We start from the raw sequence: 27,179 nt of genomic DNA on the forward strand, positions 1-27,179 counted from the left end.
TATGTCTGTAATCCAGCTTTATTTCAAACTACAACCACAAAGGCACTCCCAAATACACTGAGGTGGGACCTGAGTGCTTCCAAATAAGTCGCAGCTCAGCTCCAATTTCCTAGCATTCAAACTGATCCTGGGAAGATCCTCTGGGATCAGAGTTAGTTCAGAGGGCATTCACTCAGAATTCCTGGTGTAATGCCATGTACCTGACACATTTCACAGTACGCAGGGACACTAGACCGGCTCAAGACTCCTTGGAGGGTCAAGGAGTGCCAGTAACAGACCCAAACCCACTAAACAGAGGACATGCAAACAAATTAAAAAATCCTACTGTCATCCCAAATAAAAACGAAAAGCAAATGCAAAAGCAGTCATGAAGGAGGCAGTGATGCACATAGATGACTGATGAACTTTTAGTAGGCCTTAAAATGCCTCATAGGAACTGAAGTTTTAAGCTTTACAAGTTAAGATATCTGTTTAAACTACATGAAAAAGAAGTATTGATAGATACAGAATCAAAGAGGTCAGTGAGAAGCTGAAAACTTTTCATTTCTAATTAATCAAAGAATTCAAGAGAATCCTGGTTAGGTAACCATTGATTAGTAAAAAAAAAAACAAAAACACAAAAATAAAACAAAAATGAAAACAATAAAGAAGAGCTTTGCTCTGCAGTAGTATTCCTGAAATCATGTTTATGCTAGGATTCCCATCTGCAACTTCCATAAGAGTCATGCTTCTCTGCAATTCAGTCTCAGGCTTCAGGAAAAGCTGGTTGTGTTTCTCCCTGCCACAAGAGTACACGTCCTTGAAATGTGTGAAGGTTCTATTGTGCTGTAGCATGCATCTTTCCCCTTCTCGGGCCACCTTTCCATGCCCCATGATCTGGAAAAACCAACTTCGTAAACCACTGGCAGACATGAATGAGATTTATGTAGCTAATTCTCTGTAGCATGATGGGGCAAAGACATCTGCCCTATGAATGCTGAAAGGGAGGCTGAGGGTGCCTCCAACAGTATGAAGGGCAGCTGAAGGGGCTGTGATACATTGAGCGGGGAGTTCAGGAGAACAGAATATTGAACACAAATACACCGAAGTATGTTAGCGTTACCCAACCCCCAAATTTAGATGGGTTAGCTCTGGTATCCCAGATGTGTAATGTCTGCAGTGTATGAATCATGGAACAATGTCTGCTTTCTCACTGGTTCTCTGAGCTGAGAACAACTCTGATAATCTTAAGTCAAGAGCTGGACTTTTCTTCCACCACTCTGGAGTCTTTTCAGGTTTCCACCTGGGACTGAGGATGACTGTTGCTCAGTACACATCAGAAATGTGAAGAATTTGACAAAATACAGCAAAACCAGAGATTAGTAACTATTGCTGAAATTCTCTTCTTTGTTGAAGAACACAAGTACTCTTCCTTTAGGACAACTACTGACATGCTTTATTCCTCTGCTGCACCAGGGACCTCCAGGACCAGCAGGCCCCCCAGGACCAGCAGGCCCAAAAGGCGTGGGAGATGCTGGACCAAAGGTACTTGTACAATGGTAGTACATGCATCTGACTAGTAGACAAGGTAGACAAACATCATCCAAAAAATGCATTAGATTAGAATGGCATATATGTGACAAAATGCTGCGATCTCATCTCCCACTTTCCATTTCAGTTAGAAGAAAAGCTTGCAATAGACTTTTCTGCCATGATAGACAAAAACCAATTCTTGCTTTATCCCCACATTTGATGCAAATCTGCAGGTTTTTCCATACATTCAAAGACCCAGGATGTTTCTAGATGCTGGAGTTTCCATGTGGAAGTCAGAAGACAACACAGGCAGAGTATTGCCTAATAATTATGCACTTCCTTCCTCCTACACAAGTGCGAGGGACAAAGCCCCAGAGGAGTCAGGGGAAGTGTCGGTTACATGGAACTAGTGAGATATTTTTAAAGTTTCTAGAAATGGATTCCTAGGAGAAGACTATAAACCTTCATCTGAAATTAATATTAGTTTAGAGGCAAAAGTCGGCAGCAAAAAAAACCCCCAAAACAAAACTGATAAAGGGATTAGAAATACAACACTGAAACACTTCTGAGTTTTTTTCATAAAACACAGAATAGCTAAAGTGTTATAAAGTTAAGCAGTATGTAATGCACCTAAAAAGTTGCATTGTAACTACTATGTTATAAAAAGTTGGAAAAAAGAGACTTAAGACTAAAATAATACAAGAAATTGCTTTAAAATATCCCACAGAGTGGTTTTATTAATGATTTCCTTGTTACATGTGTGAAATAGGAAACAGGCAGCCTGTTGCAGGAGAAAGCAAAATAAATATCACCCAAAGAATTTTTTTCCCAAACAGAAGGAACTTTCAACTTCAGTTCCCAGAACATGAGAATTCCCATTTAAAATAAACAACAACAATAACCTCTTAAAAACATATCCACAGTAAAGGAAAAACTGAAGGACATTCATCCTTAGAATGATCTGACCTTAGAATGACCATAGAATGGCCTGACAGTGGGATCTGGGAAGCCTGGCTTTGTGCTCCTATTCTGAATTACTGCTTATCGATACAAGACATTTCACATAAAGTAATGCAAGGTCTGGCCCATGACACAAACTACTAAATAACTAAAAGTAATTTCAATTATGTTACTGAATATAGACTTACAGAAAATACATACAGCTAAACTAATAAAATTTTTTTATATGAGATTGTATCTTTTCCAAATAGAGATACCAGACTGGATATAATACAGTCTTATAAGACATTTTTCTTGGTGCTACAGAAGAACATTTCATTAAAACCCTAGAATCTTGTATGATATTATTAAGGCAGATATTGATCAACATGTAACTTATGACTACAGAATGTCTAGGAGCATCGTTATGTCTGGAATTCCCCCTCCCTTCCTAAATGCATAATTCTGGAAAGTAGTGTTTCCCAAAGAAAAGGAATTGGAAGGTCATGTCAGGTAATCAAATAAGGTGATCTCCCACTGTGATGCCATGACTGAAAGATTACAAACCCCAGAAATATAAATCAGAATTTCAGTGGAAATATAGGGGTTCAATATAAAGAAATCAGAGTAAAATCCAAAATGGAAATAAAAGATTTTATTATTTTTTTAAGTGAAAGGAAACCACTAGAATAATTGCGGTGAAATTTCTCACAACTGGAATTTTTAAAATCAGCGTTTGTGGTTGTGTTTCTGAAAAGTATCACAAATATACAAGGTATACAGAAATGCACTTAGAAAAATCATAGTGCCTGCCTTATATGAGAGATCAAAAAGTGGGTCACAAGTCCCTTTTGTTCTTACAATCATGAGTTCATGTAATTGCCGGGACAAGCAATTCTTTGGCTGTATAATTATTAGGAAAGTTAGAACCCAGATCATGAATGATGGAAGTACAATATGGTATCATAAAACGCATTAGAGGGGAGGAGGTAAAAGCTGTAAAGTAAAAGAAAATACATCCAGTTTTTGCAGTGGAGAACATGGGATCTAGTCTTTTTATCACAGTTATTCTTAAACCACTGTAAGTCTTGTGATATAATAACATATATATTTAATTAAATCATAGATTGGCTATTATAGTACTTACAGTTTTCACTTTCAGCTGTAAGTGATGTAAATCATTGCCAGTTGAAGTGAGTTGTTCATATTCCTTTATAAAGATATCAAATCCTTACTTGTCGGTCTCTTCTTCACCCATGAACAGTGTAAGAAGTATTACCATCCCTCCAGATCTGTGGGCTGAAGTATATTCATGGTACTAGTAAAGGAGGTTTACTGGTAGTATCTTTTTGTGGAGGAATATGACCTGCGTTGTGTTAGTTGAACATTACCAATTAATAATAAATTTGGCGATAGGCCCATTACTTCAACCTGAATGTGACTGAGCAAAAGTGAAATAGCTGTGACCAAGAGGTGAGGCTCTTATAATTTAATAGTATTTAATTACAACAGGAAATAGTATAATGGAGTATCTAGTAATAGAAACTCTTATCCTAACTCATTATCTATAAAGAAGCCAGCAAAAGATTAGGCAAAGGCAAACTGATAAATTTTTATTACTATTCACATGTGTTTTCTGACAATTTCAGGTCAGCTCAGGGTTGTCATGTAAATTAAAAGCGTTAAAAGTGCTCACTTCCATCAAGTCATCTCCACTGTCACAAAAATTGTCAGAATTAGGTAGCTTGATTCTAAGAACCAAATTGTTGAAAAACATGGATACAAATGAAGCTGTGTTTTCAGGTTAATAGAACAGGGCCTCCTGTGGTTGTGGGAGCTGGGTGTGATACCTAAGGTGCAAGACCTCGTCATGTGCAGTCAGTCTCGTTCAGGCAGCCACACATACAAACTCAGGGTCTTCTCGGGTGATCTGCCTGAGTGTTTTAGGCTGGATCGGAAATGTGCTGTTGGAGTGAATCTCCCAGGGGACCCATTTACTGTGCTTTGGGTTCCAGACCAAAAAGAGGTCTGAGCAGCCCCACAACCCAGGAAATGGATTTCCTTCATATGAAGCTAAACTAGATGGTCTGGTCTGGAAGTGCTCTTAATGTACTGCTAACCCCAGCGGGTGATCAGTTCACAGGAGCAGACCAGGCAGGTCTCCTCACATTGCGTACAGTGTAAACATCAGGGTCCAAATTCACTGCTATTGGGCCTGTAGCACTATTTGTTGATGGACACATAGAGTTAGAAGCTGCCTATCAAGCAGAGGTTTCTACTCGTAATAACCAGTTGTGAGGTAGATTCAGAATGCACCATCCCATGCGTTATGGAGAACAGGCATCTTGTTCCAGGAGAAGTTGTATTAAGAAGAACCATCTAGAGTAGCTGTCTTTGCAAGTAACACGACTCAATTAGGACAAATCATGCTCACATCAAATTTTGTGTCAAAAGTTTTGTGTGGATCTACAGGTTTGATTGTGTTGCAGTGTAATATTGCCCATCAAATCTAGCTGCTCAGAGTAGCGCTTATCTAACAGTTTCTGTCAGAAAATTAAAAAAAATCAAGAGTTAAAAACATCTGATAAGAATTTAATTTGTATTTTTTACTTTAAAATAGGTAAGTTTCTTTCTTATGACGCACCTAGATTGGTGCATTAATCCTATGGGGGCAAATGCATGTTGCTTCTATAAATGGTGAGCAGCTGTAGCTTTTGCAGTATGTGACTGCTGCACCAAAGCATGCATTATCCAAATAGGTACTCACATCTGTGATTTAGTTCTGTGCATCCACACTAGACATGGTGTAGAGTACACTGGAAAAAAAGAAACTAAGTATATAAACATCTCCGTCCCTGATTTTTTGCTGCTGTTTGCTTATACAAAGTTTTGAATCCTTAGTCTCTACATAACTTTTGGTAGCAAAGGTGCCACAAGGAAAAACAATTCACTTGAATTGCAAGAATTCCCCCAGAACTTAGTTCATAAAATGGACAATCTTCTGTTTTTTCAAATAAAATGTAAGTGCACTGGCTACCTCTCATCCCTTACACATAAAAAACCCGAATATAAGAAGAACAGCAACAATCTTTGTGTATAAAAAAGAACATTTATTTGATAAAAGAGACTCATAAATTTACACACTAGTTAATTTGAAATTCCTCTGTGTATCATTATATAGGAATGTTCCACTCAGCTGAATCAGAGCTCTGTTCTCCGCGCTTTCAGAAATGGCTCACATGTGTGCACGCTGCTAGATAGGAATTTTATGTATCAGAGGTCAGATTCACATGAAAACAAAATTGGAACATGTGGGATGCATTCAATCCTGGCGGCACCCTATTTTCTGTAGCATTAAAACAGAAGCACATAATGTCAGAATATAATAAAAAATTGATTTAAAAGCACTGTTGCCAACGAGGAGGTGGGTTACAGACATTCGAGAGCAAGAGCCCAGCACTAGAAATAAAGCAAGCTTCATTCTCAGTAACTGGATAGCAGAAGGATTATTAAAACCCCAGCATAGTCCCTAGTGCGTGAACATTTGGGCTGGATCCAGTTGCAGTATAAATAACTTTTGCAGCTTGGACCCTGTCTATTTGAACTAAAATGTGGAAAGTAGAGATTCAATGTCTTTTTTTTAATACGTTACTCTTACAAATACTGTTATATCCATTAGCTCTCACTAAAGAGAGTATTGCAGTGTCTGTTGTATGTTTCAGTATCAAATATACATGCTTCACAGTAAATGAGGTGTATCTATTTGGAAGCCAAGATTTATTTTTCAGGTGACCATTAGGTCATTTAGTGAATTTTCTTGAACAAGAGGTACGGAATAGACATTGGAATCCCATACTTTACACTATCTTGACTCAGCTCTTTATTTCTTGTTTCAGTGGTGTTTTTCTAGTTTACTGTTTTGCTGATGGTGACAAGCTTGTCTACAAGCACAATACAGAAAATAAATTAGACCTCATCAAAGAACAGTACTAATCCTTCTTGAAATGAATTCCCTGGAGGACAGTTTAATGTCACACCTTAGAAAAAAGAACTGCTCCACTTCGCAACTCATAAAGCAAAATAAAAGTCTTTTTCTCTAAGCCAAGGAATACAGAAACTTTGAGGATTACTATAAAGCTCTACAAAAGAGCTTTTCAGTGAGACATCTGGTATTAACTAAGCATGTGAGGCTAAAATTCAATCCTTCACCTGCAACGACCCTGTGTAAGAATGTGTTACCCATGGGAGGAAGAGGCAGATGACTTCAAGTCACCCTTACACTCCTTTTGGTCAGGGCTGGTCTAAGAGCAGGTTGTAGATATATTGGATACTGGACCATAAGGAATCATTTACTTGTTTGGTAACCTCCCATTCAGCTTCCATCACAGCGGCTTACAGGCTGTTTCACAGGCCACAGCAGCCCAGGATCTCCTAAAAGAACCTTATAATGCAAAGTCTTATCTGTATATCCACCTCTTAGCTCTGGCACCTCTGGCAGGTTTCAGAGGGAGGCTTGGGCAGGGAGAGCTTTGGCTGCTCTGCGCAACTTCTGCTCATGAAGAGTTCTCCTACAAACAGCTTAAGGTTGTATTATGGTTTGAGGGGACATTGAGGACCAGTAATTATTCCTTTGATAATACATGGAACTAAATAGGAAGATGACTACATTTCCCTAGACTCTCAGTGTTTCCTAGTAATATGACAATCTCAAGCTAATTATAAGAAAATGCATTGCAGGAGGAATTGAGAAACTGGGCATGTTTTAAAAGATCAGGAATATCTACCATTCATCCCACTGCAGAGGGGCATTTCCCAGCACTATGTACCAGACTTAAGTGCTACAACGTTTAAGTACTTAAGATTGTAATCTTTAAGAGTTTATAGCTAGAATATGGGGGGAAAAAAAGGCAAAAAGTTCAAGGGCATTGCCAATGTCTTGGCTCTTTGCATTAGCAGGGAAGCATTAGAAGGGATATAAAAGCCTCAGGTCATCTGAAGAAGAACACTACTAGAGAGAGTAGCTCACTCTTTATTTCCCTTTTCCAAACCAGACTAGATGAAAACAACAAACTCCCCTCTCTGATGAAATCTGAGGGAGAAATTTCCTCCTGACTGAACATGGTAGTCAGTTTAACCCAGTCAGCTTGACACACCAATTTAAAGCTAAGAGCATCCGTGCCTATGTCCTGACTCAAACTAGCCAGTCTCCAGTGCTTTGGAAGAAAGAGGAATTTAAAGTAAATTCAGAAGCCAAATGTTACATGAGGAAGGAAAGCATTATAAGCGCAATCTAAGCCTTAGCCTTTGGATTCAGAGTTCCCACCTCTCCAAATCCATCAAACGTGAGCATAGTTTGGGCCCTAATATATTTACATAAATAGCACATAGGTCAGGACTTAGCATGAGAGTATCATAGCCATATATAAAAAACACAGACTGGAGTGATCTCTCGCTGGAGATTGAACCTTGGGCATTTCACCTAAAAGCAGACGTTATAATGACTGCACGCATTCCTCCTGGAAAGTAAAGGAAGTCAGTAAAAGATTCTGTACTTTTCTTTCCTTCCTTTTTAATCAGTTTGATATGTTGTTTCTTTTCACCTACCACAACTCAAGTGTCACCTGTGATTTGTGTGATTCATACTTGCACCTCTCTCCTAGTTAGAATGCTCCCTCTGCAAGCACAGCCGGTTCTACAGGTTTTCCGAGTGCAAAACCAAGTACAATTAAGAGTTTTATAATGAATTCTTTTATTTTGTCAAGAAATAAAATTTCTTCTTGGCTCTGTTGTTAATATCTTGGATGATCAATAGCTTATCAGAACATTTCTTTCTTTTGCACTTGCCTGCACAGGCATAGGTTTAGGGACAGATGCTGAACCTGATTCAGAATTTTCTGCATCTATAACTTACCAGTTATAGATTTCTTTTTTCTTTTCAAACTGATGTGAGTTTTCTAGTGATCATGTGCTGAATGTGTGCCTCTTCCCTCATTTGTACAATTACGGACTGAGGAGAACAAAACTGCCTCTTTATCCCTGTGCCTTCACCAGTAGTGTCCCCTGACCCCCATCTCCTTTGCTGGGCTGGTCTGCAGCACGAGGGGTGGCACCAGGCTCAGTGTTACCCGCATTCCCCCTGGCCAGCCAGCTGCTGCCTCTGTCTGCCTGCTGGTTAAGGGATGAGCCCCCTCTGGGGTTTCTTCCCCACTAAAAGCATAAATTGAATCTCTCCCCTTTACCCAGCCTCCAATTATCACCAAAACTGTCAAAAACGAGTATGCTCCAGGCCTCTACATTTCTGATGAATTTGGCTGAAATCAGCTGATGAGTTCGAAATATACTGGGAGAAAAATGAGGACTAACACAGACAAGCAGAAACACAGGCAGAGCATCACTTAACCCTCATTTCCTTAAGAAATCAAGCTAAACATACATGCATTAAGGCTTTTTAAGAAAACAATGGACTGTTCTTTTTGTTCTTCTATATCAATGCTATTAAAATTAATTTAGTTTTCATAAACACATTAGTTTGACAGTTCTGGAAATTAAATGTTTCTAGTTTCAGAACAAGCACAGTATCAGTAAAGGGCATGATCCCTGCTGTGTCCCACTAATTAGCTCCCTGTCCATCCTGGTAAGGCCCTGCAGAACATGATGGAAAAATGGTGTTTTTTTCCAAATGAGTTTGCTTTTCTTTTTCTTCTGTAGCTGAAAAGTTTGCAAATTAGAGTCCTAACTCTGTTGGTGATTTTGATCACGTGGACCTTTGCTTGGGGAATAATGTTCTTCACCTAGAGCTTAAATAATGTGGGTGCCTGCATTTTGGGCTTTTTTTTAATATCCATCTATAAAGCAACTGTTTATGTATGTAACATTTGTTTTGTTTTTTAAACTCAGTAGTTTGACTGACTGCTTCGTAAGTGGATGAAAGATGTAACAGTTAATAGGTGATAAATTACTGTCATTTCTGTGACTATTTTCAGGGAGACCGTGGAATGAGAGGTTATCCTGGGCCCCCAGGGCCACGGGGAAGCGGAATGGTTGGTCCCAAGGTTGGTACAACGCTGTGTTGAAGCTTTCGTGCTCTTTTGCGATGCTGGCTGTCAGACTCTGATTTCTTAGACACCAAAATATCTTCATCAGTTATTGATTTACATTGGTGCAACTGCAGGAGAAATCAAGCGTAAAAACATGGCCACTGACCATACACTTCTGCCAACCAGATTAGGAAGGAATACTAACTGGACGAAAATTGCATTTACAGCTAAACTTTATGAGGTTACAGCTGGAAATTGAACAGAACTATCAGGCTGATAAATGAGTTAAATGATGCATTTCTTCTGCTTATATCTATTCTGTTTCCAAGAGATTCTTTTGTGGTGGAAAATATGTTAAATGTGAATTTTATGTTTGCAATTTTTGCTCAATGAAATTGAATCCAATTCATTTCATTAGTAAAACCATTAGGAAAGAAACATGAAAACAAAAAGTTAATTCTATAAGCAGCCAGCATGCAACATCTGGGCAATCTTTTCCTCCCTCCACTAAAGTGATTTATAATTCAAAAAAGACATACTGGTAAGAAAAGAAATACAATGCATGCCTGAATTTCTTTATTATAGGTGTATCCATCAATTATTTTTACAAAGGCAATGAGGAGAAACACTGTGGATATTTCTCCACTTTAACTTCAGTTAAAAATAGATATGCCTTTGTAACTTTTTCTGTGATTTCCTTAGCAGAGATTAACAGAAGTCTTCACTGCCATTTTGAATAAATTAATATCTGAATGGAGAAACATTGCTATTACCAGCCTGTTACAGAAATGCAATGAGTGACAGAGCATGAATATTTTCTCAGGATGTATGTCTGACTTTGCCTTGCTTTCTGAAAGCTGCAGCAATTTCAGTACCTTGGTAAATCATACAAACACAGTCTGTTTAAAAAAAGTAACTTTGGACTGAGTGTCAAAGTCCTACAAATGTGTGACACCATGTGCTGCTTCCACAAAGGCTTTGAGAATGAAAAATGTGTTCTCTGTGGGGAAACAATATTTTGTTTTCAAGGGTGAGGACCTGCTTGTAGCATCTAGTTCTTGAGATAAGCTATTTAGCACAATGTTTTGTGTGAATTCTTGCTTATAAATACATAGATGAACAATGTTTTTCACAGGAGATTCTGTTAAAGTTTGTGGCAAATTTTTTGTCTACACAGATGAGAATGATGACTCTTCAAACATCACTAATATCTAGAAGTTAAATATTTAGAGCTATATATTTCTATTTAATGATTATCAAGTTTTGATATACTTCTGCCTAAATATTCCATATATGCAAAATGTAGGTAATTTACATACCACTGAATGAATTCCATTTACTGTATTGGAGCATTGTGGTTATTTATTATAAGACAGTAATCGAAAATCCAACCTGAACTCTCCAGAAACTTTTATTAAGCTTGGTGAAATTTCAAAAGCTTTTTTCAACTAAAAATAAAGAAAAAAAAGGAAAAATAAACATTTAATTTTTATGTAATCACACGGATATGCATCATTTTGTCACTTTGAAATGTTAGATTAGCCTGCCTCCAAAGCACAAGGGTTTTACCTGGCTTTGACTGTATCGACACAAATCAGCAGGTGCTGCTTTGGCTTTTCTCTCTTTCCCTCCCACTTACGATTTTCTGAATGACTGGTGCTCCCAGGGACTGTGGCATGACAGGGGCTTGGCATATATATGTATGGTGTACAAGAACTAGCTAACATGCTTGGCAGGTTTACTCACGCTGGGTTTTATTGCTCTGGTCCTTTGTGCCTCTACTGTTGTGCCTCCCTTGTGCGGAGTGATTGCACGAAGCTGTTGTATAAAGATGGCTTCTGTTGGTTTCTATGCAAGAAAAACTGAGGAAAATACCACACTGTGTCATGGGCAAATTTTATTCTTTAATTATTTTCAGCTTAATTGTTCCTTTGCTTTCCTGGGAATTTGCCAAGGATAATTACTAAGGTCCACAGTGAGAAACCATAAACCAAAGAAGAATCAGAACTAGAGTCTTTGACATGGTTTTACTTTTTGCTTGCAGTGACTTTGAGATGACTTCGTTAGTGTTACCAGGAATAGAGTTTACCTCCTAATTCTTCTTTTTTTGCCCCACTGACTGTTACAGGGTATTATGGGACAGAAAGGCTTGCCTGGTCCATCTGGCCCTCCTGGCAATAGCATACAAGGAAGCAAGGTAATCCGGTTTACTGTAATATCTGTCCAGTTTCTTCTCAAAACTGTCTCTTAAGGAGATTCACTGTCTGTTTTTCTCTTTGCCACTGAGTCAGTGAACTCCTGCAAATAGTCACTGTATATTTTTCTTGTTCATAAGGTATGTAATATTTACTTTAACTGTTGAGTTTTCAGTATTGGTGGCACTGAATTGCTCTCCTATTATTCTTGTCGTTACAAATATGTATAACCTGGAAAAAAAGTCCCATCTCTGACACATCTTACTGATTTACTTAGATTTAAAGGACACTTCAAAGAAAACAGCCAGGGTTTTCTCTGGATGCCCTTGTAAAAGACAGTAACAGAGATCTACCATGTCAAAATAAGTCAAATATTTAACACATATAGGAATAGAAAATAAATTAGCGAGTCTCCCACATACTCTTCATCAGGTTTTTGCTCACCCAGTTCCAGCCATAACCACAACTTCTCTCTTTACAAGGAGAAATGCAAACATGGTAACTTATTCTGAACATTCAAAGTTAGTGAATTGCCTCGTCGTAAATGTGTGGAAGAAAATTATTAAAACTGGAGGCTCTAGTGGAGAACAACCTAAGTTTCTCCTATTTCTCTTAAATCAGTGTGCTTAAAGTTGAGTGTATGATTGAATATTTGTCTGGATCAGGAGGATTGTGCTCAGGTCTCCAACTCTCCAAATCACCAGTGATTCAGTAGGAGGGGCACTGTTTTAGTTGGGTTAGGAAAGCTGCCTCTCTATACTGCAGTTGGCTGTAGACACTAAAGCCACCAGGGAATTCATTGACAGAAGAGGTTTTAATTGGAAAACAGTGACATGCTGAAACAAACAAACAAAATCATTACAATGTACCTTGTTGGCAAAATGTTTCAGAGGGGAACCTTTCTTTGGTCCAGCATTGAATTACTTCATACAAGCTTTACCAGAAAAGCACCAATTCCTTCTGAATTTGTTTTGTTCAGTACTTGCTCTGATTCCAGCTTCAATGTCTTCTATTTTTATATTCATGTTCAATCATTTCCCTTTTTATACTGCAGAGAGCCCTTTCTTTTTTCACTGTGAGATGTTTCATAGCATAAAAACATACTTCACTATGTTCTTTCTTTAATTTTTACTGTATAACTCTTTAACAGATTCTGATTTATCTCATCTCAGGACTTTCCTAGACAGAGGTCTCTACACGGTTCGAGTCATGACTGTCTAGACCTTTGGTTCTGATCTGTTTGCAGTTTTCTTCTATATTAATTGTAATCAGTAACCACAAAGCTATTACGTATTTTAGTGTGAGGGTATAAGGAACTTACTTTCTTTTCTCTTCTTCCTTTGTTTGCTGAATCTCTGAAGGGTCTTTGCTCTATTCTTGTGGAAAATAGAAAAATTTCTGCCATCTCTGTATGGCTTTATGGTATAGGAAAACTATTTCCTGCCTGGCTTTAATAGACCTTTCTGATGTGTTTCCAGAATCTAATACTTGGGATATATCTTTGTTAATTGTATGGGTATGTGAGAGTATTTATAAAAGTGCAATTGCCATTCTGAACAGAAATGTTTCAGCAATCAAATGCATCTGATGATACATGTACAGATTATATAATTTTTTTTTCTGTTCCTGAAAAAAGATAAAGGTTAGTCAAAATATGCTCAGTGTATATATATACATCTATATATCTATCTATCTATCTATCTATCTATCTCTATATAGATACACACAGAGTTTTGGATGTTATGTTGGCACTGATATGAATAAATATCTAAAGCATATTTTAGAAATGTAGAGAACTCAGTTTCATCATGGAAGTTTTCCGGGGAAGAACGTGGTCCACTGATACACACTGTCAGACAAAGGCGTGCTTGTAATGTAAAGACATGGAATTTAGGGATGTGGGAAAGTAACATGTGCTCTGGCTGTGGAAGGTCTTTGTCTTTGGGTTTGAAACCAAAACTGGAATGATGTGGTGGATAAAACTCAGCTGGTGTTGTTTCTATAGCATTCCACAAGTTGTGTAGGTACAGTATTGTCATTTAAATTTTCTTCCCTTAACAATCGCTTTTTAAAATTATGATTATTTTTATATAAATCTTAGGAACAACTTCTTTCTGAATAACTTTAGCAACTGTCTTGCTCCTGTAGTACCTGTTTCCTCCATATGCTGATGTTTGTTGAGCTTCTATTTGTCTCTTCTGTCCTGCTATCTCTTCACAGCCATGTCAAGCTTCATTCTTTTTGGCCACTCTTGATCAGCATAAAGCTACTATATTGTTGCATTTGAACTATCAATATCACTCCAAGTATTTTTTTTATATATATATATATACATAGAGCTCACTCTGCATATGGTAAGAACGGAATGTCAAAAATGAGATGGTTTTTGAGTAACTTTATGTTGATAGCTACATTCACAGGTCTTCTTTTTTTACGCTTGGTTTCCTTTCAAAACCACAGTCTAGACATTCTCAGATCTGCACTCAGTTCATAGAATGACATTTCTACATAGAAGTCTGCTTATTGATCAGTAATCTAGCAGGATATTAGGGTCAGGGATCCAAGCGTCTGCATTTTTACATGCATACCACTTTGTTTTTTATGATAAGACTGATGGTCAAGTTTGAATTTAATTATGTACATGGATTGAACTGGCAAAGCAATAAATATTTTTAAATTAATACAGCATACTTCTTGGTTTTTACTAAATGTTCAGTTATGGTATCTATGATAAATCCTTCTTATGTTGATTGATTGCACAAGTAGAGGAAGCAGGATTTGGTCTGCAGTTGATGTTAAAAAACATCACGTGTGCCTGTGAGAATTGTCAGCTCTACAGGTATGAATTTTTTTAGAACAGTAGGTCTCGTTCAGTTTTCATTGCCTGAACACCATCCTAACAATGTCAAATGGGCTGTAACAAATAGCAGCAATAAATCTAGAGTTTTGTTGGATCTGACATTTATTATTAGTGAAGGACCACTGAAATACACAGCATATCCTAGTTCTGGTTCATATGTATGTGCTCTCCAGATCTGCAAAGGTGTTAATCAGGAAGCTGTGTGATGACCCTAGTCAGGAAGGACAGTCAGTCCCAATACTGGACAGCAAGCATAGAAACAAGCTGGCACACTGTTTCACTATGTTTAAAAGCAATTTGCATTAATAGCCTACATGAAGGACCCAGGAAGCACAATCTTGCTAAAAAGTAACTTAAAGTAAATTAGATTAAATAGTCCCTGTGTGTTCCTACAACAGCGCAAAATAAATTGCCTTGGGCATCCCATTGCCTTAGGAATATTTCCTATTTGCAGGAAATTTTTTTTTTTTTTTTCCTAGTGAATCAGCTATGTAATTTGGTGCATGACCATTTCTTTTCCAGTCTCCAGAGTCTACATAACAGTGGCTGAATTTTTGCTGCTGTAAGAAACTGAGGAGAGGGGAAGGGGAGAAGTTCTGCTTACAGAGGGAAGACGCTGCCTGTTAGCAGGCCAGTGATAGGTAGCCCCGATGACAAGCAGAGCATTTTGGGCTAGTGGACCAAGAGGCTCCTGCAGGGCAGGGCTGTAAAGGCAGTGCTCCAGTGGAGATGTGAATGGTGGAGTGCAGTGGGTGCCTTTGCCTAGCACAGGGGCAAGACCACAATGCACCCATGTGCAAGCAGAAGCTCCCATCACAGCAAGATCTCAGTCAAATCTGGAATTTGGACAGGGAAAACCATCCATGGACCGTGACGTGTAGTATACTGCCTCTTCTAGGAGCTGCATCTCATTGTCTGACTCCTGGTGAGCTCCCAGCTCATGGGAGTCAGGAGCCCTGAGTACAAGGAAGAGAAGGTTAACCTGGCTGTGCACTGTGCAGCTGCTTCTCCACCTGCAGAAATCCATAAGCCCCTATCCAGCACAGCAGGAATGGTCAGAGGTCAGTACTTCTGCACTAGTGTGCCTTTGGTGAAGGCTGGAGTCTTGATAAATTTGGAAACATTTTTGTATTTCTCTGCCCATTATGAGCAATATAACCCCTTTAGGCCCATTTGTGAGGAGCTATACAAGTATTAGTAAAAGATGCTTTAGTGAGACAGTCTGAGAGCTCTTGACTGGAAAATAAAACTAACTAACCTTGTACTTACATCTCATAGGCTAGGTTTGGTACAGGTGATGACTGCTCCTGATCTCATTGACATTCTCTGGAGCTGGTTTTGGTATCTGCAGTGGGCACTGCTGTTATGTGAATTATGTATGTAATGTGAATTATGGTGAAGCATTTATGTACCAGGGAATATAATCACCTCTAGTTGTGTTTAAAATGTATACAGCAGTTGATCTGAAAAAAATATTTGTATTACCCTATTAAATAAAGCAGGAAAGTTTCTGGAAGCCAGATGCTGTGAAGGATTTTCTGTATGTATTTTATAACAGCTGTGTTTTATAACGTTGTATGCCCACACTGCTAGCATGAAAATGCTTTTCAAGTCTGTGTGCATGCAGCAGGGCATGTGTAACAATCATTATAAACAAAGTTGAACTTTGTAGCTGGACTGATACTATCTTTTGAAGTATCAGCAGAAAGATGTTCTGCTCTCCACATTGTGAAAATCAGAGATGTCTTTTTATTTACTTAAGATCAGAAAAACTAAGTCAACCCTGCAGAGATTCTGGGTGTGTATTTCTAGAGAACCTCTATGTTGGACCTTGTTTTACTGCTTGTAGACTGGATGAGTAACTGTCTGAGCCTCAGTGAGGTTACTTTTGTCTTTTATCTGTTTCAGTGAAATGACAATATTTAATTTAATTAATCAGGAATAAATTTTTCATTATATACTTTATAAAAGCTTCATGTGTGTTCTTAATCATACCCAATTGCTTATTTCTCCAGCTTCAGACCCATTCTGTCTTGAAAATTATGTGCTTCATTGCATAATACAAATATCTGGCTTTCTCTATGATGCAGAATGTTATAAAGTGAATAGATACAGCATAGATTTTACTTTAATTTTCAGTTGAACTTACTTTCCATATTCTATTCAGGGAGAAAAAGGAAATCAAGGTTCTCCTGGACTAAAGGGATCAATAGGAATTGGCCTTCCTGGACCAAAGGTAAATCCTAGGTTTGTGGTAAGGAAAAAACGGTAATTTTTTCTTCCTTTATTGGTTATTTGGTGTGACAGGTCTTTGAAGATAAATAGAAGGCAAAGACATTGCCTTGTATAGCTAGCAAGCTAAGTGCCTACCACTTATTGTCAGCTTTGGAGTCTGTGAAAATCCTAATTGTCATTAAGGACCAGACTTTGAAGTAGGATCTAGAATGAGGTCATACTTGTTACCAGGAGAATCATATTAGTCAAATTATGTATTCAGTTATCTTAGATATTTTCAGGTATTACAAAACGTCCTTTTATTTGTCAGGCTTTGACAAAAAAAGAATTGCTTTTTGACCAATGTCTTTTAAGGGCTTTGTTTAATTTGACTCATTTTTCTTCCTGGTTGATATAAAAACTCTAAGAGTTTCCTACACATACCTATCCCCATCTAACAAATTTTTCGCAAAGAGAATTTAAATACTTTGGCTATTTGTTAGTGATTTTCAGATGTGCAGCTTCTGATGGGAGCAGCCTAGCCAAAGGAAACCGAGGCTCTTGGTCGGTGTGGATGTGCAGACCAACTATGTGCCTACACAAGTGAGAACAGTGTGCCCAGGTGGAATGAGCATTGACGTAAATGTATGATGCAGTACACCACCTTTAATTCACAGCATAGGCCTGGGACAGCTGGCCCCTCTGCACTAATTACAACATAACTGAAATATTGAATTTATTGTGAAACCTCTATCTGGAAAGCCTGGGAAAAAAACCCATGGTAGTCTTCATGGGACAGCAGAGATGATAAGGCTCCCTAACTTTAAGAAGTTACCCAAATAAGAGTTCAATCCACTCTGTAGTCACCTGAGGCAGGCAGTACCCATTCAGAGCCCCAGCCATTTGTTGCCTGCGCTAATGATGTTCATGGTACTATGGTCTACACTAGCTCACGTTATATAGCACTTTCTCAGACTTCTATATTATTCAAGCTACTGCAGCTTGGAGCTTTTATGCAACAGTGAATATCAAGCTCTTTCACCCAGATTCAAATTTCTGCCTCCTAATTCTATTTTCTATCAGATGCCAAATGCTACATACTATAATAATAATAGCAATATTTCAGTGTTCTTCATATTAATCTTGTATTTTGACTAATCTTAACGACCCAGTGGAAATCTGTCCAAATACTCACAATTTTTCTGTTTGCTATTAATATAGCAGACGTCACACATGGAAAGGAATGGTTTAGTTCAGTAGGAATTTCATAGAAGTGCAAAGTACCAAAGAGATCAGGTTTTAGTATATTTATGGGTAAGAGAGTAAGAGCACCACCGCAGTCAGTAGATCATATTTGCTCTCCCTTATGCTGACATTAACTTTGATGAGGTTAGATTGAATTCATGGGCAGGTAATGGAAAGAATATCCTTTGCTGGATATTATGATTTTGTGAAATAGAATAAAAGCTGTCTTCCAAGAGCTTACTCAGTGGAGACTGGTTTTCTTAATGCTATGGAGGAGCTATGTACAATTTTCAGGTTTATACCAGTTTGAATAACATCAGAATCAGACAGAGTCAAAGGGTTCCTTAAAATTGATAGCAATCACCACGGCAAATGCTGTAACACAGGAGGTAGGTATGTGATTCCATTGGCTGGGTAATAATGAGGAGTAATATCAAAGATATTAGATAGATAGTAATATCAAAGATATTACTCTAGATAAATTTCTAAGCTTTAAAGTTTCAAGTGAAATGTAATGTGGTCAGTAACTTCCAGAGAGAAGTAAAAAACTGTCCTGCACAATCTCCTTCTTGAAGAAATGTCTAGTTTAGAACCTGAATCTTTTGATAGTGTTTCATACCTGCATTATGCGAAAATCTTGTCTCTTGAAATACCATAATGTTGAACCCTTTCTCTTTTTGGAAATCAAAAGGTCTAGTCACTTGAGGAAAAAAGTGCAGAATTGCTTCTAAATGTGAAACTACGTATTTTCCAATGGATGTAACAGTGCCAGCATGCCTTTTCCTCTGTTCTTTGCAAGCTCCCAGTCTTCCATGTGGGTTCTATACAAAGCTGGTGTGAGTTTCAGTACATTGGCTGATCTGAGGCAGTACGTCTCTCCATAGGTCTGAATTAACATAGGTCTGAATTAACATAGGTCCAGTATAAACATTGTTTTTAGAGTTCAAGAAAATCAAAGAAGAGTAAAAAACTATATATTCTCGACATTTGCATGATGTCTTTACCCCTTACTCCTGAATTAAGGTAATTTTTCGTAGAAATTTCTTAAAGATGTTCTTACTGCCCATCTTGCTTTCTCTGAGAGCTTGCTTTCAGATGTTCTCTTCATAATACAAGATAAACCAGCCACACAAAAAAAAAAAAATCAGAAAGTTTATCCTAAGAGCTCATTGAACCATAACTCCAGCTCTGACTATCAACAAAACTGGAGTTACTGACTGTGTTTAATACGGTTGTTTTAAATTAGGGAGACTATGGAGATAAAGGTGATCCAGGGAACAAAGGTGCCAAAGGAGAGATTGGAGACCCAGGACCTCCAGGACCAAAGGTAAAACACATTTTCATATTACTTAATTTTACACAATAGAAATTAGACAAATTTGGCTTTTGTTAATTTTCTCACTCTACACATTTTCAGGGAATTTGGGGAAGAAAAGGTGAACCTGGTCTTTCGGTAAGTATGTACATGAATTAATTTAAAAGATAGGAGTTTATTTTGGGAAGATACCTAAAGGTTATGTGATGTTACACAAGGTTGTTTATGGGGCATTGCATTGCCTGCATTTTTGTAAATAAATAAACAAATAAATAGATTTCAGCATTCTTAAAACTAGAACACACAGCAAATTAATTTATACTTTTTTTCAGAGAGAAGAAGTTATCAGACTTATCAATGAAATATGTGGTAAGCATTCCAGTATAGAAAAAAAATAGTTCTAATAAAACACACTGAATTTATATTGACTGAATGGATTTGTCCTCTGCATGTTTGTGTGTAAGGATACCTTTGATGTGAAAATGATGCTCACTATGTTGCCAGAGCTATACTGGAAGTAATTTGGTCCAGCTCTGTTTCTATTTATCAGTATCAGTAACTATAAATTAATTCATTAATTTAGCTTTAACTGACTGTAAATCTGATATATGAGTTCAGTTCATTTTTATGAAGGTGGTTTCTCATAAAATGTCTGAAATTATTATTCTTCTAGGTTGTGGTATCAGATGTAGAGTAACACCACTGGAACTGGTATTTGTTATTGACAGTTCAGAAAGTGTTGGACCAGATAACTTCAATATTATCAAAACTTTTATAAAAACAGTCATTGACAAGGTATCAGCCAACCACGCTACAACCCACATTGGCATTATCAACTTCAGCCATAAAGTGGAGTTGGTGTCTTCTCTGAAGCAATACACAACCAAAGAATACCTGAAATCAGCTGTTGATAAAATGCTCTACTTAGGAGAAGGCACGTACACAGCTTCTGCTATCCAAGAAGCCATTCAGTTATTTCGGGCAGCACGCCCAGCAGTAAGAAAAGTGGCTGTTGTAGTAACAGATGGACAAGCGGACGCTCGTGATAAAGTACAACTGAATACTGTAGTAAGAGAGGCCCATGCTACGAATATTGAGATATTTGTCATTGGGATTGTTCAAAGGACTGATCCTCATTATGATGATTTTCTGAAAGAAATGCAGCTCATTGCAACAGACCCTGATGAAGAACATGTTTACCAGATAGATGACTTCATGACGCTTTCAGGTAAAAAAACCTATTTTAGTAAGAGGAAACTTGAAATAAGCAAATAAGAGAGTTTGGCCTTTCCCATAGCAAGGCAAGGCAGCCTGCTGAATGGCAGCTTATGTTTGTCTTTTGGATACCGCTCTTTCTTCTCTTTCTCCTCTTCTTTGGCCAAATGAGACCTTTGCCAAATTTTTACCTCTTGCAGAAACAATGAAACACAATGACCATCAGTTTTCTGAGACGAGGCCTTCTTTGGAGCACTCCTCTTTTGTGAGAGCTTGCATCAGCCTTCCCTCACAGTCCTTTTGTGGTTGGCCATGGTTTCATCCCAGAGGGGTGCAGATTTCCTTCCACCTTGACGCAACATCTCTGTCTCTTTCTCTGTCTCATATTTCGTATGGCTCTTGTCAGTCTTGGAGTCCCTCCACCATCTCTTACAAGCACTCTTTTGGGGTTTTTTTCTGAAAGCCATAGGGAAACCTACGCTTTCATCCTGATTCTAGGGGAAAAGTGGTGGAGCAACACACAAGAGAATGGCGTCTGACAGTACATTGTATATTTCAGACTGTGGCTTGAAAAAATCCTGTGGCCACAGCTGGAATCAGGAGAAAATCCAGAGGAAACTTATAATGACCAATGAAAAAAAAAGTACATTGATCTAGACTAACCGCAGACTAGCCCTATAAAGTATATTTTTCCTGAGCATAAACTTATATTGCTGTGCCGAGCCTGTGGCTGGAGTTAAGTCCAGATTTAAGGTGTTAACAGTGAGAAGAGAGTCCAAGCTAAGGTTCTGGTCCCAGCTGGGATTAAACTTAGGGCTCTGACTCAGGCTCCAGCATTCAACTTAAAAGTATTCCCAGTCACTGAATTTTTTTGTGCAAATAAGTAGAATGTGTCGCCCAGTTTTTCTTTTTCCTTCTTACGTGTAAACACTTTCTTTACTTCACTCTGTTTTTTTTTTCTTCACTGTTGAGCTATGACTTCTGCTTAAAAAAGGGACTTGGTATTTTTATCTGTTTCTTCTTAAAAGAACAAAAGGGCCTTAAAATCAAATAATTCAGAGAGTGTGTTACTTTATTACTTCTCATTTGCATTTTGACATAACTTTAGAAGACAGTCTTTCACAAGTCACTATCATTAAAGATTTAGGGTTAATACTGCACTAAAAGCTTGTGGTGAATCATTATGACCTTTCTTGATTACCCTTAATAAATTTCATAATTTTTTTAATCTTTTCAGCTCTTGAAAATAAACTGATCACAAAAATCTGTGAGAATGTGTCTGAAATCAACACCGGAAAAGATAATGTTTTATCTCCATCTCCAAGTCCGGAATCTGAAATTGGTAGCGAAGCTACTACTAGCCAGTTACCTAAAATGACTCCTTCAGAGATATATACGCTCCCTACAGAAGGAATCAGTTACCCAGTAAGTAAAGAAGTAACAGTTATCAAATGTTTTTAAAAGATGCGTGTCTTCATTTGAATTCAAATACTCTTTATTTCACCATTCACCAGTCTTTTAATTTGCAAGTAATGTGTCCTTTGGCTAGACCAAAAGATTTGGACAAAACTTTTAAAGTTAGAGAGAACTTACTTGTTGGGAACAGAAGCTTACAGAAGAAAGAGGGCAATACTGTTTCTTGGTTGCAATAAATGCCAACAGTTGTCATATTTTTGTAGTTCTTATTCATCTTCAAAATGAGTTAGAAATCTTACAGATACATCTCTATTGAGGCAGATACATAGTGTATAAGGCATTTATTTATGTGCAAGCTGATTGTTAGTACAATGCTTCTTGTCATGGTTGCACACTTTCGAGGTGTTATTAAGCCTTCAGTATTGTTTTGCTTTCCACATTGGGCTGTACTTCTAGGACTCCTCGTTCATGTTACTCTTCATTCTCCAGCTTTAAATTCCTCCTGCCCTGCATTGGCGTTCTGCCCTCCAACACAGCGCTGCTGCACAGATAGAAAGGACAGTTGGAGTTTTAATGCAATAGATAAATATTTTCTGCAGGTGTGTATCACCTTAGTTCCCTTATTAGGTGTTTGGTATTTTTCAGCCACTGTCTTAGTATCAGAGTAGGGTATTTGTCACCTTTACAGTATATCAGCACTAACTCTCTAGGGTGTTCTTATTGCTTTGCCTAAAAATAGCCAATGATAAAAATTGAGCGTTCCTTGCCCCTATAATCTGTTGATTAAACTATTGAAATATTTGATGTATAAACCTCTGTAGCTGCATGCAGTAGGTATAGTGGACCATGATACTGGTATTTAAATATTAAGTGAATTGAATACAGATTGGAGCTAATTAAATATTACTGACTTACTGTGAGGAGTCAATGGATTAGCCAATATTAATCCTTTGGATTATTGTTTATGTAATATAATTCATAATTAAATAGTTCACTTTCAAAATTCAGTTTAATTTCTTTGAATAAGAGCTCCCTCAGTAAGTGTGATTGATTTAGGTTCGGGGCTTGTGATACCTCCAGACAGATCTGTGTGACACTGAGGGTCAATTTTGACATTCCGTATCATTAAGAAAAATAAATGTAAACCGGGATTTATAGATGCTGACTTTATAAAGTGTGTGATAAGGATCACAGATAGGTTTAGTGCTAAGTGATTAGATGCTCACACACTTGGTTCTGGCTGGCCATGGTTATAGTTAAATCTTCAAAACCGTTGAATTACTATCAGAAATAAACACAGCCTTTTTGTAGACCTGGAGAAGAAATGCAGTATGCAAAGGACTGGATGAATTGTCTGCACATTTACATTTCACCTAGACTTCAATTTTCAGAGTCCCAGTGACTCTGAAGAGTTTTCTTAGACTGACTGAATGTGTCAGTAGTGGCCTGTAAATGGGAAGATATTGAATAGTATCAAATTCCTTCCTGTCCTCAGTAGGTAATCAATGTGTGGGATTAATGCAGTCATTTGTACTATACTATACTAAGATACTTGCAAATCTTCTTGAATATACTAAAACACTAGAGAGGCAAATTTTTATGTAATAGTCTTAATTTGAAGAGCAGGGTTGGCTTCTTAACACTTCTATCAAGGTAAACACTAAAATTCTAATGATTAGCAACTGGCCGTTAGCTAGAAACAGGAAAATGGGTGATTTGTCACTTGGCTTGATAGAGGCAAGGACACACCTATGAGGCAATCTTATTAATGGGATGTGGTTCCCATAACACAAGTTTTGGAAATTTTTGCTGTACTCAAGGGATTCCACATCTAAAAAGATCCTTGGAGGAACATAATGTACGTGTGTTTTTCTATCAATAACAAGTACCCTGTTCCTCCTGTGTGCCGTTTTCCATTTCTTGACAGATTGAAGATGTCAGATCATTCCTAGTGAGTGTACTAGATGTTAAGAGGCACTGATTTGCCCCAGAGTTCCTTCCATTTTTTGTTTTATTTATATTACAGACTAAGTGGTGATTGAAATTTTGCTTCAATGGAATGAATTCAGCTTAGTGACTAAATTGAAGGCATTACTTTGCCTTTTCATTCAGCTCTCCGTGTCAGAAAATTATGGTCACATACTAAGTAATCACTAGGAGGAGGTCCGAACCTACCTGCTGTTAATGGTATTTTTTCACACATTGTTTGGCAAAAGTTTCCTACATAATTCTCTCAGTTTTTTCTCTTAGCATCTGAGCCCAGACAGAATTTTAAGTTATAAGATTTCGACTCCTTTTGCAGCTTAGTCCACCACAGACTAGATACACTGAGCCGCTGCCATCTGCTCAGGATCACACTGCAACCACCTCTGCTCACAGAGAATCGAGATTTCCCCCGCTTTATGACATATCTGAAATCAGACCTCAGAGTCCATTTGTCAATCCTTTGTTCAATGTAACTGCTGCTGAAGATCACCACCTAACTGTATTGCAACCACAGGTAGCACCAACCCGAAAAGGTAAGTAATAAATACTGTCCTCAGATAGTGGGTAGCAAGTCTGCACCAAAAAAACCCAACAAGCAAACCCTGTCTTGTAGACTTGTCTTGAGTCTACAGACATCACACACAGTGAGAGCCAGATTTTCAAACCTAGATGACAAACAACCCTTGCGTACCAATTGTGTGCTTAGGTATTTAAATAGCAGCTTGGTTCTTACATCAGGATTTAGGCAGTATCATTTCAAACTGATCCTGTATTTGTTTAGGCCTGTTCAGGTAACTCATTAATAGAAATGGAATTTGGCTGCAAATTTGAGAGAGGCATGTATACTCCCAGGCACTACAAGAAAGAAAAAAAGGGGTGCTCTTCTAACTGAAGGAGGCACTTCTAGGATAACGTAACTTATCGCCAGAATCCAAGCTAACTTTTAATGATACACTTTCAGATCCAAGGTGCTTGGAACCCATGAAACCAGGGGATTGTCGGGACTACGTGGTGAAATGGTATTATGACAAGAATGGCGATTCTTGTGGCCAGTTCTGGTACGGAGGTTGTAATGGTACCAACAATAGATTTGAAACAGAAAAAGAATGTCGAGAAACCTGCACTGATTGATGAATAAGTAAGTTGTCTCCATCAGGTCCTCCTTCAATCACCTCTTTTCCAGGCTAAAAAGATTTAGTCTATTTAAATGTCTCCCATACTATACGTACATATTATATCATCTTTTATACCTTTGATCAACCTTGATATGTTTGTCTGAACCTTTTTGAGATGGTGGGACCAGAAGTGCACTTGGTAGTCATGGATTTATACAGTGTCACAGTGAGGTTTTCTACTTTGTTCTCTATTCCTTATCTTACACCTTCTAAAATTGTATTTTATTTTTTGACCATTACTGAGATTGGAGGTGATATTGTCATAGACCATAATGCCAAGACTTCATCTAGAGGATGAGCTGAGAACCCATCATATTACATGTGAATTTATGATCGTTTTTCCCCTTGCATATTATTTCACATTTATCAAAACTCAGTTTTCCTTTTCCACTCACAGCCTATGCAGTCAATATCACAAGATCCTTCTGCAATTTCTTGCAGTCACCCCTTTTCTTTATGACTTCAGAGTAACACAGGATTGTCACCAACTTTGTCACCTCGCTTCTCTAGATCACTTACAACTATATTGAGTAGGACAGACCATAGCATACATCCTCCAGTGACTTCTCTCCACTGACCATTTATCCCCTTTTCCTTTGTTTTATTCTTTTCACCACTTACAAATTAGAAGACTGTCCCTCTTAAACCAGTATAACTTTCTTTTGGGGAGGGACCTTACAGTTTGGAAATCCAGCAGACTATAGTAACTTCCTTAGGTCCACATGCTTAGTGAGTGAGGCATGGACTTCAGAGAGGTTGCTTATCAGTAGTGCATCACTTCCTTTACAAAAGCCATATAGATCATCCCCAATGAATTGTATTAAACACTCTATTTCATCTTTCAGTATAGGAAAATTCTGTTGAGCTGCAGCATGTGTTTTTCTAAACCTTTCAGGAGAATAAAACAATTCCTTATTTCTTCTAGAAATGACTGCTGTTTGGAGTTTTTAAAGCTGGAAGTTCATGTGTATTGAGGAAGAACTGTCTGAGAAGAATCCAAAACGATGTGTGAACATGAATATATTACTACCGTGCTCTACTCCTTTCCCCACTACGGTATTCACATTAACTAGATTCCTGTATAATGTATGTTATCTGCAACACCATAGCAATAACTTACAGTCACACATACACATACACAGGAACATACCTTTTCCCTCCACATTTATATTAACTTGTTAGTACTACATATGGCAATGGGAGATTCTATTTTTAGGATTAAAATGTCAAAAGTGTTTACACTTAGCATTTAATGACAGAGGTCTCAGTCTCGTGGAAGAATAAAATATGCTCTAGTTTTAAACAAGAGTAAGTGGTTCCTAGAATTAGCACTCTTAATGCAGCATTTAGAGACAGAAATTAAGATTTCCATTAAGTAGAGTACCTCTTTGGAACGTAAATACCACAGCTATAGGTAATTAGAGGGGTTTTTTTCCCCCATTAAAACACATTTGGATTAACATCAATATAATCTTTTCAATTCTAAAGGTAGGACTTTTATTCAGAATTACATTAAAAACAGGATTCTTCATGTCCTTTAGGCTAGTCAGTACATTTCAATTTCTCAGGGCCTCTGTGTTAAAAAAAAAAAAGTTATTTCAAATATATGCTATTAAGTTAAAAAGGGAAAAGCACTGAAAGATGTATATAAATGTTTACTTATATCCTTTCTACTTTTAGCCATAATCCTATATGAACGTATCGTTAAAACTGAAAATGGTAAGCATGTGATTAAAATGGAAAGCAATACCTGATAGAGAGAGTCATGCATTGTTATTTCTTGGTAATCAAAGGACTAGTATCTACCCAGGCAGTACGGACGATTCTTGATATGTTTAAAACAATTGCTTGCACAATTCACCCGCCCATGTAACGAAATGATAGCATGTATGATGCAAAATGAACTTGTCTGCAGCAGATGATAGGATGCAAACAGAATTCTATGGAAAGATGTGCTTGAAGTACAGTTTAAAAGTTTTTACATTTTTTTTTTCCCCAAAATCTGGCCTTGTTAGTGAGTTTCAAATTAGAAAAAGAAAAAATTGAAAGCAGCCCCAAAAAACATCCTGC

At 37.7% G+C, this 27,179-nt stretch overlaps 1 protein-coding gene across 1 annotated transcript in view; it reads left to right on the forward strand.

Annotated features, from left to right (window-relative positions):
• COL28A1 (collagen type XXVIII alpha 1 chain) overlaps positions 1-26,378 on the forward strand; it is a 68,555-nt gene extending 42,177 nt beyond the window's left edge. The window contains exons 24-35 of the mRNA XM_072854229.1: positions 1,456-1,524; positions 9,435-9,503; positions 11,617-11,685; positions 16,711-16,779; positions 19,249-19,329; positions 19,420-19,455; positions 19,650-19,686; positions 19,991-20,545; positions 21,770-21,957; positions 24,251-24,467; positions 24,896-25,072; positions 26,035-26,378. Coding sequence (XP_072710330.1) covers positions 1,456-1,524; positions 9,435-9,503; positions 11,617-11,685; positions 16,711-16,779; positions 19,249-19,329; positions 19,420-19,455; positions 19,650-19,686; positions 19,991-20,545; positions 21,770-21,957; positions 24,251-24,467; positions 24,896-25,065 — 1,560 coding nt within the window. The 3' untranslated portion in view covers positions 25,066-25,072; positions 26,035-26,378. The remainder of the gene's footprint in view (positions 1-1,455; positions 1,525-9,434; positions 9,504-11,616; positions 11,686-16,710; positions 16,780-19,248; positions 19,330-19,419; positions 19,456-19,649; positions 19,687-19,990; positions 20,546-21,769; positions 21,958-24,250; positions 24,468-24,895; positions 25,073-26,034) is intronic.
• Positions 26,379-27,179: the final 801 nt, after the last annotated feature.

Source organism: Ciconia boyciana, chromosome 2 (genome assembly GCF_034638445.1).
Source record: "Ciconia boyciana chromosome 2, ASM3463844v1, whole genome shotgun sequence".
Taxonomy (NCBI): Eukaryota; Metazoa; Chordata; class Aves; order Ciconiiformes; family Ciconiidae; genus Ciconia; species Ciconia boyciana.